At 36.0% G+C, this 17866-nt stretch overlaps 3 protein-coding genes across 4 annotated transcripts; 2 read left to right on the forward strand and 1 right to left on the reverse strand.

The window, feature by feature from the left end:
• Nucleotides 1–751: 751 nt before the first annotated feature.
• Nucleotides 752–9580, forward strand: LOC116171785 (BRCA2-interacting transcriptional repressor EMSY). 2 transcript variants are annotated; one of them, XM_031488785.1, is made up of 7 exons: nt 752–1162; nt 1212–1471; nt 1526–1700; nt 1750–1793; nt 1848–2112; nt 3605–4764; nt 8982–9580. In XM_031488785.1, exons 2-7 carry the CDS (start codon nt 1411–1413, stop codon nt 9182–9184), a joined length of 1908 nt encoding a protein of 635 aa, XP_031344645.1. In that variant the 5' UTR covers nt 752–1162; nt 1212–1410; the 3' UTR covers nt 9185–9580. The 2 variants fall into 2 exon arrangements, with proteins under 2 accessions (XP_031344645.1, XP_031344644.1); XM_031488784.1 differs by having other exon boundaries at nt 836–1162; nt 1750–2112.
• Nucleotides 9503–12680, reverse strand: LOC116171787 (aspartate aminotransferase, mitochondrial). Its single transcript, XM_031488788.1, has 5 exons — nt 12318–12680; nt 11760–12267; nt 9985–10406; nt 9784–9934; nt 9503–9736 (listed from the first exon to the last, which is right to left on the reverse strand). The coding sequence occupies exons 1-5, from the start codon at nt 12377–12379 to the stop codon at nt 9614–9616; spliced, it is 1266 nt and encodes a 421-aa protein (XP_031344648.1). The 5' UTR covers nt 12380–12680; the 3' UTR covers nt 9503–9613.
• Nucleotides 12681–13783: 1103 nt separating this feature from the next.
• LOC116171116 (putative Dol-P-Glc:Glc(2)Man(9)GlcNAc(2)-PP-Dol alpha-1,2-glucosyltransferase) lies at nt 13784–15517 on the forward strand. The gene is made up of 5 exons (XM_031487800.1): nt 13784–14055; nt 14106–14270; nt 14321–14480; nt 14576–14697; nt 14750–15517. The coding sequence occupies exons 1-5, from the start codon at nt 13885–13887 to the stop codon at nt 15491–15493; spliced, it is 1362 nt and encodes a 453-aa protein (XP_031343660.1). The 5' UTR covers nt 13784–13884; the 3' UTR covers nt 15494–15517.
• Nucleotides 15518–17866: the final 2349 nt, after the last annotated feature.

Here is a 17866-nt window from a genome sequence, read left to right on the forward strand (position 1 = left end):
AAGAAGTTATGATAACGAGAATCGGAACCGTGTTATTATTAGTACCAAATAATCGGTATTTGTCGGTTCTGTCCGTCTCTTATCGGTTGAATAAACATGTTGCGTGTTGTGAGAGAAGAACCCTTCGTATTGTTGTTCTTAAAATTTGGTTCTGAAGTTAGTGTTAAAACCGTTTCTAGATTTAACATTAGTGCTTGCTCGCTATTATTATTAACGATAAAATATTATATGTAAGGTAGGTTCTGTGTCCCCAGGTGGCGGATAAGGGAACACCATAGATGCATATATGTCTATGGGGAACGCTCACTAGATATAACGGGCAGGAGGCAAATAAAATACCTCAAGCGGGACAGGATCCGAACAAATAATCACACAACCCAAGCAAAAAGCACGACTGTATAGTGGCAACCCCGGTGACTTGGTCAGAGTATGTTCGCTTTGTGGGTGCGGCTACCTTCTCTGCTCCAGGAATTAACAATCGCCCAATGGAAACATTGGATAATAGACATGATGTGAAATTATAGCGTAGATTTCATCTAAAAATACATGCAACTAAAATGTAACCACTGTCTGCGGCTAATATTCTGTTTCAATAAAGTTATAAATTATAACTTTGAAGGATTGACAAGTCTTTTTTATAGAATATTCAGTTATTATATCAGATAACTATCAACTTAATTTCAATATAATTGCATTATTGCATCATGTACCTCTTAATTAAGAGGTCTGGGCATTGCATGCATAACAAAACATAACGTGCATATAACAAACTCGCAATTTATGACACATAGGTTTTACATTATAATTGCTGCAACGCATTAACGAAAAAGTTGCATCTCGAATACATCCTAAACACGCTGTATATAACTGATACGGCGAGAATATTACAGAGATGGCGATATACATCCCAATAAGCTAAACAAAGAAATGTATACTACCAATGCAAAAGTAAAAAAAAATCAAGTAAGAAGGTAAACAAGTTTTCGCTGTACATGACGTTGACGGTTGGCAGTAGAAGCCACCACATTTGAAATATTTGTCCAGAAATATTTTCATATTGGCTTTAAAAGAAAAACTGGGCCGTTTTTGAAGACCCTCAAGCCACAACTCGAGAATCCTGATCTGTTATTATTTGTACCTACAACCATTACTTAAAACTGAAGTATAACCCTGTTACAATTACAATAATTTCTCTTATATTAAACCCTCAGTAGGTTTTTGGACTGGGGCTAGTTACAACATTAAAAATGTAGCCAAAAAGAAGTATCTTTGTGGAAAATGGATGCAAATGCAGGAAGAATTTCCAGTAAAAATTGTTTTACTTAACCTCAAACTTTAGTGCTAGTTTAGGGACGCTTTTTTGCTGTCAAATACTTGGATTATTTACTGTTTGCGTTACCTAATTCAACAATGTATCCTTCAATTCTGGATATGAACGAAAATGAATCCTCCAAGTACTTACGAATGCTAGGTTTGTAACCACGTAATGTTACACTTGTGATGTGTTCTGTGTTACATTTTGTAGAACTGGACGCTTATGCAAATATGCTAGCAGCTCTAAGAGCACAAGGGCCACCGACTTCGGAGAAACTGAAGTTACTAAAGGATGTAGGTAATGCATTACGAATCCCACAGGAACGATGTAAAGCGGAAATTCGAAGAGTTATTTTGGACGAAAGGTTAAACACGATAGCTTACTTGTAAGTCACTGTCACTGTTGGTAATTGTTTAATGTCGCTATGTAACTAGCTCGTGTGGTCAGGTAGAAACGTCCGATGAATGGATTAAAGAAGGTAGGAGATTAATATCATTAATGCCGCGAGTTGCTCCTCAAACCATATATTCAGCCATAGCTGATGAAGTGGCGGATAACGCAAGTGCGAACAACGAACAGTTGTCACATCCGACACAATCGGAACGAAAAAGGGGCAGCACGTCGTCACAAGCGCAATCGAACAATGTACCTGAATCTTCAAGGGCGCAAGTGTTTAGGACAGGGGACGGATTTAAGAACGAGGACTCGAAGAAGCGGAAGCTTGCGTTTGGAGTGGAACATAGTAGCTTGGCCCAACTTGGCCCTTCTAAAATTAGCAAAATTCAACAAATTTATAGGTAAGTTGTTTTAATCAACATTCATTTTCACATGTAAATAATGCAAAGTAATTGTTGTGTACTATGTACATCATTTTGATAAAAGTACGCAAATCTCATGGTATTTATTATTTTAAGGGTAAGTCTCGGGGTAAGTATTTCCCTGAACAATGTATTACTATAACATTTACACTGAGTCTATATTTAAAAAAATGGGTGGTAGGTGGTAGGTAGGGTCAAGGTTAATAATTTTGTTTTTTGGATATTTTACATTGTGTATCTAATGTTTAAAAAATGTCTTCTCCTATGTGGAGAAACCTAACCTGGTACACTTATTCTTCCATTGACATCAAGGGGTGTTTCAATGTTTCCAATGATTCTTAGTGCATGCCTGACTGATTCAGACTGGTGACTGGGTGCCAACTATTGCTAGTGATTACTTGTGGTTTACAAATGTTTACTTTTAAAATTTAGAAATAAAATAAATAAAGTGCAATTGAATGAATGTTTTATTAATATTAATAACAATGTATTATTAAATTGTACATATTTTCTTAGGCTTGCAAAGTTAAAGAAAAACATATATTTTGTGATAGTACATAGTATTAAAATAATAGAGGTTCCTATTTTGTTAAATATTTCAACTTTTTTAATTGCATAATTTTGGGGCCACCTAAAATAGTCTTACCATTGGTCAAGCTAATCAAGTTAAGTACATTGCAAGAAGGTCTTATTCACTTCTAGCATGATGGAGCTCCGCCACATTAATTTTTACCAGTTCGACACTGGCTAGATGAGACACTTCCTGGCAGATGGTTGACAACAGAGGAATGGCCACCACGATCACTGGACTTCACACATTTAAATTTCTTTTAATGAGGGCATCAGTTGTTTATAAAACATAGCCTCAAGATTTGGAAGACTTGATCCGGAGAATCACAGTGGCATGTCAAGAAATGCCGATAGAAGTTTTTCATAACGTTAGGGATGAATTTGACAACTCTTATCATTATTTAGAAAACAATGGATGGTATTTATTTTTTTTCAATTTCAATTTCTAAAATGGCCCTCCTTCATAGGATATATTGAAAAAAAATTTAGGACAAATGTTGTAGTAAATGGTGTAGGGATTTTATAAATGTTTTATTTTCAAAAATCGATGGGGTGGTTATCAATAAATGTTTTTTTGATTTTTGATCCATCGCTATTTGATTATTTGAAAAAATAAAAAATAATTATAAGTACGAATATTTTAGAGAGCTGAAAGAGGTCCGAGGTTTTTTCAATAGTCCTTAAAATAAGAAAGTTATGAAGATTTTTGGAAAAAAAAGAAACGTCACTAACTTTGAACCGGGGCATCAAATCAAAAATTGGAACTAAGAAAAGTTGTTTGTTTTAATGAGTTCGAACTGCCGTTTTCGAGTGTAACGACTTGGTATTAACACTCGGTATAATAAAATAAATAAAATAAAAATTTTGATAATGTATTGATAATAAATATTTGTTGTTCTAGGCAGAAAGTAAAAGCATCAACAAAAGAAGAACAGAAAATAAAGAACAAACAAGAATTAGAGTACGACTACAAAAACATTCATCAACCAAATCGAATATTACAGCAATACCCAGCGAAACTGCCATTATCCTTATCCAGTGCTAGTCCTAAAATCAATATCCTACAAAACATTAGTATACCACCACCAAGCAAAGAGGATGAATCGACAGAGCATCTAAAGAGTGATATAAGCAATTTATCGGCACCGCAAAATACGGATACACGTTGTCCGTCTCCTCAGCCTAGTTGTTCGAACGAAAATCAAGCTCCCAAGTCTCAAAAACAGACATTAGTGAACTTGAAACCGAACTCAAATATCACCTACAAACATATCGCCTCGCCGGGGCCCAGCAACGAAGCACCAAAGTGTTTGAAAGTGTGCACCACACGCAAACCTCTAACAAAAGCAATCGGTGGTCAAAAACTGATAATTGTGTCGAACGCTCAGCCGATTAACTCGACCAGCATTCTACAGCGTACCCTCTCCATTCCGTTTGTGAAAAATGTGTCGGTGAAAAACTTTGACAAGTTTAAAATTGTCGCGACAAGTACCAGTACTAACACTCTTCAACTGACTTCGATCGGAAACGTCACCTCTGGCGCATTTACTACGAACTCGGCCAAGCACAAGGTGGTCACTGTCAAGACGAATTCGACGAGTAAAAAGGTTATTCCGCTCGCTCAGTTGCAGGCACTAAACGCTAAAGGAAGTATCAAAATGTTACCTTTGGGCGGAAAATTTGTAACAAAAGCGACGACTACTTCTCCATTGTATATCATGAATAGTGTCAGTGGAGTACAGGCCATAACAAAAAGCACCTCGAGCACGCCTGTGATAATGACCTGTAAGCCTCAGGAACCCGTCAGAAAAAGTAGCGACGATAATAGCGAGACTAGCGAAGGCGAAAATTTAAACGCAGACGTTGTAAAAGTACCTTCTGATGATATTCAGAATGATCTTGATGTGGAGGCGCATTTATCGCGCTATACGATTTCTCAGGAGAGGGTTGTGGACGAACACGTCACAATGGATGAGACTTTTGAGGTTGTTGCTACTTCGGAGATAAGTGAAAGCTCTGACGGATGTGAGGATAATCAGTGTGACTCGTATATGTCCTCAGGTATGCTTTTTCATTATAAATTTTATACATATACAGGGAAGTATGATTTTTTTGTTAGAGAAAGATATCTTATCCCTTGTATAATCTAAGGTTTGACAACTATTTTATCTCCCACATTTCATTGTCGACAATTGTCATAGTTAATATCACTACTACAGGTTTGTTTATACTTATGATCTTTTAATAAAAGGCCTTCATCTGTGCATCAAGTTATGTATGCTTCTCAAGCATAACTTGCTTTTATATCGGGCGACGCCTCGGCGCCCTCGGGCTAAAAATTACGTCTTACGCCATAAAGGCCCATTCACATCATCAGTCATGTCACGGTCCTGTTAATTATTATAGCGTGTATTCCTTAAGACCGATTCACATTATTTGTCAGGTCACGGTCAGAACATGTTAATAAAAAATACACGCTACAATAATTGACACATGAAAATACTGCGATAGATATTGATAGTATATATGTCCCACATGTCTCTGGTATTGGAGGTATGTTGATCTACCAGTTTCTATTCCGGGACAGGCTGTACGGAAGGGTAGAAAACGGGATTTATTCGAGCGTGTCAGATATTTAGAGTATGTTAAGTCGAACCCAAAGGAACTGCTATTCAAAAGATTGACGATTTGAACATGACGCAAGCTCGGGCGGCTTTTGCAAAAACTTAAAAGAATCGTCATTTTGAAATACGCGAACGCAACATATTTTTACAGTCGATTTAGCTTGAAGTCCTAGTCGAGCTGACCTATAATCTAACGATATTTTAGAGTGTTCCTCTTAATCTGATGATTTGGAATTACTTTTTTAAGTGCGCAATTTTTTATTGTTTCAGACGTAAATAAATAAAAATACAAACTTTATAATATAATATATAAAGTAATGTTTTTTTTTGCAAAGTTTATGAACTTCTCCCTTTTGCCATGCTCAAACCGTCAGATTATTGAAATGCACACTTTTCGACACGTAGTCAACCCACCTTACTTTAATCTGACGCGCTCGAGTGTTTCTAACGATCCATTTTTTTTACTACTCTGATGGCGTACTATAGATTCACGATCCTATATTAGGCTTATCTGTTGCACTTGAGTAAATCCCATAATCCCTTATTGGGCTCCATTACTAGTACTAATCTTTATCCTTTCTCTAACAATTAGTCAATCTAACCCCTGAACTCAAAACAGGAAAAAAAATTAGTCAAGCTAAAGGAAGCTCGCCCTTCCTATAAACATAATTGAAGCGACATTCTAAATGAAACTTCTACGTATATGAGAAAGCATTATGTATGTGACATCTATAGCAAATAAAAACCACCCCTAAGTAGTACGGTCACTTCCTCAACTTATTTTACGAACATTACGCAATGTTTTATAGGGCCTTGCAAATTCAAATTTATAGAAGCAAACAACCTAATAACTCAACAAGCTAGTGATACAAAACAATTACCCTACAACTTCTGGTAATTACTAAAGACTTTGGTTTGGTGAATTAGAAGTAATTCTTTGGGTTTAAATAGAAGTTTACTGATTTTGACAATAGATAAAATATGGTCCACTTAGCATCCGGGCACATAGAACCAGGTGTCTGGATTCTAAATAAAGTCAGTTTCTTTGTAATTGTTCCTCATTTACCAAATGTTGCACATCTAATTAGTTCTGGGCGCACTCCTTAAGGCTAGGATTTCGTCTATGGTAAATATACGGAAAACATGCTTCCGTATTTCATGATACTCTCAAAAAGTACTCAATATTTTCTTATAAAGCTTTGGTGGGTTCACAAATTAAATGTTTGAGAAGGTAGCGTAATTACACTGCGGAGTGTCAAAGAATGACGTATATATCTCCTATTTTTTGTTGTGTAATTGTACTGTCCACAATTAAAAACTTTGGAAATGTCATACGTTAGACGATGATTCTTTAACTTATCCTTTTCCTATTATTGGTTGTGTAATATTGCACTGTTCACAATTGAAAACTTATTACTTAAATATGCGTTAGACGACGATTTCTTAAATTATCCTTATTGTTGTTTGCATAATTACCCCGATCACATTTACAATCCTTGAAAGTGATAAAATGTGACGTTTTAAACTATCCTTGCTCTTTAAAGTGTAAGTACATTGATTGCCAATGAAATTTTTACAAGTGTCTTTACTTTTACAACCGTAAAAACTACGATATTGATTACTTTTGGTCATTGTAAATAAACAAAATGGCGGTCTTATACCACCAATGGTAATTACAGTGTGCTGCCACCAGAGGTCTCGCTGTTAATGTGAATCGCAAATTTGTGGACGGATTTTTCTGAAACTTTAAAAGAACGCAGACTAAAAACACGTAGAACAATTTATAAATATAAAAAATCTAAAACGAAATACGAAGAATGGCATATGTAGGGGAATTTTTTGCCACTCCGCTCACATTCAGAAACCAGACTTTTAATCCGTTTCATATTCAATAGCAGTGATCTTTGAACTCATAGAAATCGATTGGCGAAAGTTTGACATCTCCCAAAAACAGATTGCGCATGCGCAAATTCAACTTTTATTTGTGGGCCAATTTATGTATGTCGGAAATGAATTGCGCATACGCTGAGCCAAGATCTTAGCTTCTTAGCACATCTTCACAAAAATAAAAATGTGCTATTGTGCGAACTTTCTGCGCCCGTCCGGTCCTTGTGTTGCTTTCAGATTTTGATCTTAAGAGCTACTTTGCTCAGTGGCGTACGTAGAAATGTATTCTGGGGGGGGGGGATTAAACAAGTTCGTGGCACATACAGTCACCCAGTGTTTACTAGAAGGGGGGGTAAGAAATAGAAATTGGGTTGCTGATGCTGGTAGTCATTTATCTATTTATTATTGTACAGGCGAAAAAGATTAGATTAGAACGGTATTTTATTTCTTACTGCTGACAGGCCCCTTTATTGCTTTTGCTTTAATTAGTCAACGAAAACTTTGAATAATAGGTATATTTATGGGCAAAAAAACCAATTTCGACAAAAAATTCAAAGGGCTGTAACTTTTGATCTAGTAGTCCGATCTTGGAACTGTTTGGAATTATGGATTCTACAGGCCACATTCTATAAGAAATTTGGGTGCGTAGAAACCAAAACGATTCGTACTTTTTCGATTAGACGTCTCAATCAAAAGTTATGAGCAAAAAAATTCCCGTTTTTAAAATTTAAAATTCTTATTTTCGTCATTTCGTGAAAGGCAGGACGCAGGTACCTCACCTCAGTAGCAGTACTAAGTACCTGATACCTATTTGTTATTTTGGGCATCAATGTAGCGAATTGCCGATCGATGCCGAATAGCCAAATCGTTGACTGCCAACACTGATCACTCACTGAATAGTGAATACTGAATACTACAGAATATTTAGATTTTAGTGACTTTAGACTTTAACCAAAACCAAAATTGCTCTCTATATATACCTATATATTATTGCCTTTATTTTAAAGTGGGCGGAGCGGATAGTGGAGTATTACCTAAATACCTAGTAGCTATGATGATAAATCAATTCTTCTGGGGGGGGGATATATCCCCTTCATCCCCCCCCCCCCGCGTAAATACGCCACTGACTTTGCTATTTAGTTCATTATGATGTCGAGGCTTGCATGAAGGAAGGAATTTTTTCTGTCTCTTACAAAGGCTGTTAAAAAAACTATTTGTTCGCTTCCCGCTGTTTTACACTTTTGTTTATTGTGGTTTAAAGAAACCCGAAATTTGATTGAGGAAACGGTTAAGTGTATTAATAGAAAAAAATCAAATTGGCTCTGTTGGAATTTTTTGAAAAAATAGATTGGGCATGCGCAGACTCAACTTTCTTATTTATGTGCGGTGTTTTTCTGAAATTTTAAGGGAAAGTGCGGGACTGCGCTTACGTAAATGCAATGGAACTTTGCAAATTGAAATCACTTGTAAAAATATACATTTGCGCATGCGCACACTTTTTCAAATTTCAACTGAAGATGCTTCTCATAAAATCAAAATTTTAACAGAAGGAGCCGTGTTAATGTGCGCTTTTTGTAAATCGTTTACGATTACTTTTTTAACTTGTTAAGTCATAATGTAATAAATGATTTATAAATGTTTATATGAAAATAGTCTTCTGATGCAAGTGAATGCCCAAATTTCAACCTATCATACACCGTGCATTTTTACACCAAGCGGGGAAAGTCTGTACTACATCTGCTATTAACTGATCTACTTTAATTCCAGATAGCAACAACGAAATTTGTGAAATAATGAACAATAGTGTCGGCGAAGATGTGGTCATTCACAATTCAGACACGGAAAATGGTGAGTGCACCGCCAAAACGGCCACACCTCATTCTGACTACGAAAGTGAACAGTCATACGCGGTAACTAGTGACCCAGTGGTCAATGTGCAGAACTCTGCAGACATTGAAACGATAAACTGACACTTTCCCCCCCTCTGTAAGTTCTCAACTCAATTGTCTCAGTTTTGTGCATTGTTCTCTCAAGCGTCATTATATTTTGTGATAATTAGTTTTAACCTTGTTGTGAATTATAATTAAAACACCAATCTGACTTTTGTGAGATGTATAATTTATGTAATATTCTGTATATTTGATTTATGTAAAATAATCATACATGCTAAATGTGTGCATAAAATGATTTCACTTTAACTTATTTCAATTCTAACATAATTTATTACGTTATGTAGATGTGATTGTAAATTTCCAAATATGTAAATAGGAACGCTCACCAACTCTAAATTATAAAATAAAAGAATTTATTTGTGAAGACTGTAACATTTGAAATGATTTAAGGTGCAATCGCGACACTTAGAAAAATAAATCGATACATGCAATCTACAATAAATAAACTCATTTTGTTACTTCATGCATGGCATGAGCAAGGTATTCGACGTTCTTCGATGTGACTCCGGCCATGGAAATTCTGCCATCCTTAGTCAGGAAAACGCTGAAGTCCTTTGTTATACGAGCCACCTGAAATTGGAAATTACAACATGACCGTACCACCCTGCCGTTATCACCTGGTCTGGCTTCATTCCCGTGAAACAGAACATTCCTATTTGGTCGGTAATGTGACTCCAATTCAAGCTGGAACCCTCCTTCTTTAAATTATCTCTAAGTTTCGTTCGTACTGATATAATTCTATCTGCCATTCCCTTAACTTCTCCCAACCTGTTAAATCAACAATTAAAATGACAACCTTGTAGCAACTTCCGACTTACCATTGTTTTCGTAATGCTTGATCACTTAAAACTTCGGTCACAAGCCTCGCTCCGTGCAGAGGCGGATTTGAGTACATGGGTCTAATTAAAATTTTAATTTGTGACATAACCTTAGCCGCCTCCTCTTTGTTATCGGTAATTATACTGAAAGCGCCCGCTCGCTCCCCGTACAGACCCATATTTTTCGCGTAACTTTGAGCCAACGCTATGCAGTGGCCTTCCTTTACAAAGTAACGTACAGCTTGCGCATCTTTAGTGCAATCGCCCGAAGCAAATCCTTGATACGCCATATCGAAGAAGGGGAATAGATTCTTCTTTTTTATTAGCGCGGATAACTCCTTCCACTGCTCGAAGTTCGGATCGACTCCAGTCGGATTGTGGGCACACGCGTGGAGAAGTATAACAGATTTCTCTGGCATTTTCTGGAATGAAAAAACTAAAAAGTGTAGATGAAGGCGTAGAAGGGCCTGTGTAGATTTTTCTGTACTCTGATTTTAACCTTTGGTTAAATGACCTCTCTCCCTATATTTTTTAGTTACTGTTTTCCTTCCCGGAAACTAATTTTTTCAATATATTGTACAAAATGTAGCCTGAGTCTGCATTCTTTATGTCTCTTTCTCCTTCACAAATTGCTTCATTTTTCAAATTTTGAAAGAAGTGAATTCAAAAGTCATACAATTTGCCTTTCTGCTGTATTATCTCTCCCAAGAAGGCGCTCTTTTAAACGGGTATGAAAATATTCTGATTTCAAAGAAGTTGGGTATCTGGTGGGTTTTGAACATACAAACAATGAACCAAGATCTTGAGTTGTAGGGAAAGAAGCGCTAACTCGTTCTATCCTGGGGGTATCCCAGGCCCCCGGTTCTACATTCATTCCCAAAATGTATACTGCACATACGACATAATCCAGAATTTTTGAAAAGGGACCATAAAAGTATATCAGAATCTCATGGAGTCAGGAAATGAATGCAAAAGTACCACAATAGTCCTTAAGGCTGAATGTTTTGTGGGAGAACGTAGTGCTGGGGGTCTGGGGGGTATTCCAATACCCTCCAAGCACGAAGATTTTGTGATAGTGGTAAGAGAAGAAGCACTAATTGATCTGCCTTATACTCCCCAGACTCCCATTTCTACATTCAACCCCAAAACATAACAGTTGTAGGGAAAGAAGCACTAATTCATTCTATTTTGAGGGGCGAGCTGAGGGATTTTCCAGGCCCCCTGTTCTACATTAATTTCCAAAACGTATAGGTACTACATATATGACCTGATCCAGAATTTTTCGAGAGGAGCCATAAAAGTAACATCAGGAGCTCGTGGAGTATTGAATACTAGTCAGGAAACTCTTTTGATTTCGAAGAAATTTGGTATTTGGTGAGTTTTGAACATGTAAATAAGGAATCCAAATTTGGTTTTTGAAATTTTAAAAAGAAATTTGACGTGTTTCATTTTCAAATTTCTTTTTGTCAATTATTTCAAGAATTAAAGAGCTCAAATGTGACTTAACTGAACAACTTTGCTCCAATATAAATAAGACCTACTAATATGTAAGAACATACATGGTGCTCAAGAAATCATGTTAAAATTCTCTTTTTTGAAAATGTGGAAACTTATTTTTTTAATGGAAACTTACTTTTTCCCTACTGATGAACAGTGTGTCTTATCTTGGAAGGGGGCAATTCAAAAACCTCTGGAATTTCGAGTTTATACTCAGACTTCGAAGTTTAAGTACAAAAAAATCCTTACGGGGCCATTCATAAAATGCTATCACTTACATTAATATCATTTAATGTTCCCTGAAAATCAAATCCACAGGTTTTCGGATCGAAGAAGGCATAGCTTTTAACATCAACACCGGAATGCTTAAAAATGGGGGTGTGATTACCCCAGGACGGTGTAGGTAAGTAGACTACTTTAGGACCAGGAAAGAACGCGTTTATAAATGCAGCACCAATACGAAGCGATCCTGTTCCCGAAATTCCTTGTGTCGTCACGTTCAAGCCATTCGCTACGTGCTCGCTATCGTCGCCCAAGGCCAACTGTATGCTAAGTTTGCAAAAATCCGCTTGGCCCGAAATCGGGAGATACTCTTTATCTAAATTTTTAGCTCTCAGTTTGTCTTCGGCTTTCAGAATCGAAGGTAAGACGTAGGGTTTACCGTTGTCGTCACGATACGCACCCACGCCTAAATTAATTTTTTTAGGGTTGTTGTCTTTCTTAAATGCCTCTGTTACTCCCAAAATCGCATCCGGAGGACCCATGGCAACGTGAGACCACCAAGAGCTTAAATCGAATCTGAATTATCCACCCCCCTTCGGTCGCCACCACCTTACCTGGGCCTTTTGGAAATGATATCCACAGCATTTTTGCACAAACTTATCGATTTAAATGACATTTTTTATTATCACAAATGTTGGAATTAGATTAGAATGTTATTTAACGATTGAACTTATTTTAAAATGCAACAAATGCAGATATTGGCAATAAAATTTGTTACGTGAATAATTTGGCGAGTCCCCAAGGTGAAATTAACAGATGTAGAGGTCATGGAAAAAAATGACCGGCTAAAAGTAAAAATAGCAACTCTTATCGCGTACTAAACGTTCACTTTCATTTAGATTATTTATTGAACTAAATACAATCTCGTAACTGATAACAGAACTCTTCAAGTTGTTTCTCAATTTCCTAACATAAAGAGAATAATAGGTCATTCAAATAACCCTCCAAGAAGCCATTGAATTTTCAAAACATTTGATCTACTGCAGAGTATACGACCTACAGGAAGCATTAATGCCTATTTTACAGCAATCGGTAAGAACTTTGAGGTATATAATCAAAGGGTAAGAATAATCTCATAATCTGAACTGTTCTCAACTCTAGGCTGGGAACTCCCGTAACCAAGGCCCATTGTTCTGCGTTTCCAGTAATTTTCGGTTTACGTCCAGCTTTTTCTTTAAGTTTTTAAAGGTTCCAACATAAATAACTAAATAATATGTTATAGGAAAAAATAATACAAAAAGTACATTATTATTTTGCATAAGTAAACATATTTTGTAGTCTTTCACAAGTTGTGTGTTCGTTTCATTTCTGGCAACCAAATTTTAAGAGCAACAATATAAAATGGTCCCAGTTCTAAGTGAGAGGCTTATAAATGCAATTGGTTCCGGTTCTTTTCATTTCCGCGGTTCCAGCCCCTGATTGCAATCGCCCTTTAAAATGTGACGGTAATCCTTGAATCCTTCCGTAATGATTTCATGAATATTTCACCAACTACTAATCGGCATATATACCGGAATGGCTAGCTTCGATCTTTACTGCTATCACAACCAAGGACGCATTTTAACGTCCCTGATTACAATCGTACTTTTTCTTATATAAGCCTTTATTCTTTTATTTGCAATAAACCCCACCCCATTCCTCCCCTGCAAAAATAATATGTGCATCACCCACGTTTCTTTCTTCTTAACCTTCGCACCTTAACTAACTAGGTACACAACTCCCTGGAAGCGTGTCCAGCCCTCTACTCGATCATCCGTCCTTCAAAGACTCACTTAGGTAGAGGGTAGAGGACCTGTTATGCCGGACATCCCACGGTTGCCATATCCTCGTGAGTAAAAATGGGTTGTATCGCGTGAAGGTAATTTGTAGTTATACTACCATTAGCCACCATTCTTTGATTTAAATTGGTATTGCAGAGTCGGACATTGTTCCATTACATCGTATGTATGAAACACCCTGTAGTATAAACACAGAACTATAATTATTCTATTCTTTGGTAAAAATTCCGTTTTTTAATTTGTTGAGGTTGAGGTTATATTGTTTGTAACCTCAATAATTTTCTGAAACTAAAAATGTTATCAACTCTCATAAACCCCGACTAACAGCAACGTCCCCATCAGTATGTTGTCAAGAAATCTCTCTTCGAATGCGGTCTTCTACATAAGCCTCGCCGCATTTGTTGTTTTTTCGAAACACATCTTTGATAATGTGTTTCGTGCAAGCCAGCTGATAATCGACGAAGAGTTTCATCTTCAACAGGGCCTTTTATATTGCAATTTCACCTTTAATACCGTAAACTCTCCCTTGTGTTTCCCATATTGTATTAACACGTCACTTTTCAGTGGAATCCTAAAATAACAACTTTACCAGGATTGTACTTAATTTCCGCTGCTATATTAGGACCATTACAATTATGTTCAGTGTATGGACTACGATTTACAAATTTACTGGGTTCATTTTTAAATCTTATACTGTTTCGCAAGTATCTCACGCTACAGAATCCAAAGGTACACATTGAAAACAGTAACAGTTGTGGATACTCATTTAAATGTTACAGCATTCTTGGTCTAATTTGATGTCGAGTATTAACATAGCGATTTTACCACCATTGTACTTCTTCTCGCATGTTTATTATACTGATGTTCTTTCAATTACGTTCATTTTGTTGGCAAGTATTGCTCAGAAGAAGAATAACCACATCATGGCATCACTTTATGGTAATAATTTTTTTAAAACCTGCACCCAATAAGAATTTAGCGAATATTCACACTGTTCACAATTCGTATTTTAATATTTACATGATGCATTGTAGGTGCCTTGTCGGTTATGATGAGACAAACAAATATAGTATGGGTGGTATTTCTACTGGGACAATATGCTTTAAAGCAATTCCTTGTACATTTAAAGAAAAAGCATTCAGATATTTGTATAAGTGTACGTTTGATTATAGTATTTGTTTTGCCAATATTATTTTCATCTGTTTTAGGATTTGGCACCCTTACAGCGGCATTTAAAGGTTCAAAACATCCTGAGAAATCTTTTTTCAAAATCACATCAATTTTGGACCAATATTGCAACTTACATCCTTGTGCTCGCTGCTTTTGTACTTTTTATATTTATGAATGGTAGTATTGTTGTTGGTGATAAATCTGCGCACACTGCTTCTCTACATGTACCTCAACTATTTTACTTTCTTGTATTTTGTTTGATCTTTGGTTGGCCATATTTTGTGAGAGAATTATCTCACTTTTTCTCTTACATTCGGAACAGGTTCATTTTTTCTGTTCTTGTATTAACTATATTTGCAATAATAGTTTACGTAAACACATTGGAACATGACTATTTGTTGGCAGACAATCGTCACTACACTTTTTACATTTGGAACAGGTTTTACGCCAAATATAAACTATTTCGTTATTTAATGGTCCTAGTATATTACTTTGGATTGTACGGATTACTTTCAAATTTGAATGCTAATCGCAAGATAATATTAACATTCATGTTTTTACTCTGTACCACTACAGTTTTAGTATTTCAAAAAATGATTGAGGTCAGATATTTTTTAATTCCGTATGTTTTATTCAGGTTACATTTAGAGAATGTGAAATGGTCGAATCTACTGTTGGAGTTTTGTACTTTTTGCACAATAAATCTTGCAACATTTTATGTATTCTTCACGAAAGATATATATTGGTCGGATTATGATTATGTTCAAAAGTTAATTTGGTGAATAAAGAAATTATTATAAAGTATAGGTAGTTGATTTCTTGCGAGTGTTAGTTGATATGTTAAGAAGCAACAACAAATTACGAGGAGTCATTTTTATATTCCTGGAGTAGGCATGAAAACAAAAGACTAGAGCAACAACAAAGTTTTATTTTTCAATATAGTTCCCCTGTTTTTGAGTTGAATACAGGTATACACCATTTTAATAACATCTTTAATCCAGTATACAAATATTCATTTGGTTTTCCCACAAAATGGCCCTCACCAGCTGCTATAAGTTCGTTACTGTTCCTAAATTTTGTCCCCCTTCCTGTTTTTTTTTGAGATTCAGGAACAAAAAATAGTCAACTGGGTGACCAATGGTAAATGATAGGCCCAACGGTAATTATCCTTCACTTGGAGAGACTAAACTAATAAGCGTAAAGGTGACCTTTCATTTAATTATGATGCACCTAAACTCACTAAAACATTTTTATTGACGTAAATTTTGTTCATATTCGAAAAGTGCTATACATTGGCATCAAAAAATCTGTTCGCTTTTGATGCATTAAGATCGTGTAACGGGTGGCCGCTTTGCAGTTTTAAAAATTACTTTTCCGATTTTGTTCAACATATAAAAATTTATATATATACCGCTTCGTAGTAAACGTGTACGAAACTATGTCTGGCGATACCGACGCGCATTTCGAAAAAAAAACTCAGGCTGTGCTTAGTAGATAAGCGCTAGCTCGAGCGTGTTTTCAGTTTTAATAACCGCGGCGTCGGAGAGTTAGGGGGCTATAAAGCGTATGGATAAAATCAGAGAACCGGATGAGTGTGACGTTTCCGTTTTTCTAGCGGGCAAAATATAAAAAGCCAACGAAATGAAAGAGCCGGCATTCTCACTTTGGCTTCGAGAGCGAGCACGTACAAGTTTGGCGCGTGAGAATTAATTCGTAGACCTGCACTCGTGCTCGGCAGATTCTCAGTTTGACATCTAGAGCAAATGCGTACAACTAGTTTGTGAAATTTTATCTGGTGGCTGTAAACAATTTAACGTAAGTATTGACCGATTATTTTTAGGAATTTGTATTGTTTAACGTAATAAAAAGCCTAAAAGAACCGACCTGTGAAAAACAATTGCATAAAACCGATTTGTATCGCATTTTATTGATAATAATCGAATCCAGGCAAAGGACATTGCGGTTAATTTTGTTCATTAGCTGGGAATTTACATTTCATTTGAGTGATACCTACCATTCGTAGGCTTAAAATTTTGTTTAGCGTTCAGAGGTGGGTAAATATTCTGAATACTGCGCTGACAGACAGTAAGATGAATCCAATGAAACTGATTGTTGAATGTTGCACATTCGCCATGACCAGGACCATAATGGTCACAAAGTGTTAATTATTATCAAAACTCATAGCTTCTGCAGGTATCATATTAATTATTCGCATATACAAATATAACACACAATTACAAACACACTATTCACCACTATAAACTCATTCAATTTAATATTAGGTACTTACTAAATATTGAATCATATTTAATTGTGCAACGTTAACAGAATGTTTCTTTTGCTTTTAAGAAATTACAAAGGGCTTGGTGTTTGAGGCTTGCATGCTGTAACGGGTGGCAACTTTGCAGTTTTGAAATTTTTTTAAATTTTGGATATCGTTCAAAATAGAGAAAATTTACACATATACCGCTTCATGGTAAACGTGAACGAAAGTATGTATAGGTATTTCGGATTTCAGATAGGTAAACTGTAGGCTGTGAATGTTTTTGGATGTGACGCATTTACACACAAGGATCTCTGTTATCAACGGCAGGGTAACATTCTAACTACAATTAATTGGTGATTGGTGCAATTACTCGCAACAAAACCCAACTAATAAACGTGTGAAATTAATATTCATTACAGATGGAAATTGGCTTTTTATTTCTGTGCCTAAACAGTACTAATATATCTCGAGTATGTTACCGAGAAATTTGAGCAGTTTGATGTGGTCGAGGTAAATACACATTGCGTATCCGTTACAGCGAGAGTCAATATCGTGCGAGGGTCACCCATAAAGTTTGGCTGTACCATCCAGAAAAGCTGTGCAATCTCCCAATTTTTTTGGAGAACGCCTCGTCAATATGGACGGCAGTCGAGGGGTGAGACTTGTAAGTTATAATTAAATACTTTCAATTGTATAATTTATCGGTTGTGTTTGAGTATTTGAACTGAAATTTTAAATTAACGTAAAATCGGTGAAAATTGGGAAAACATGTTTTATTTGAAAAAACTAACTTTTTAAAGTTTGAAGTTATTAAAATTAGTTTTAAAATAGGGCGATCAAAATTTAAAACATCCAGTCCGTATTGTTGATTTGAAGTTAAAAACTTTTT

This window comes from Photinus pyralis, unplaced genomic scaffold, assembly GCF_008802855.1.
Source record: "Photinus pyralis isolate 1611_PpyrPB1 unplaced genomic scaffold, Ppyr1.3 Ppyr1.4_LG5, whole genome shotgun sequence".
In the NCBI taxonomy this organism is placed as follows: domain Eukaryota; kingdom Metazoa; phylum Arthropoda; class Insecta; order Coleoptera; family Lampyridae; genus Photinus; species Photinus pyralis.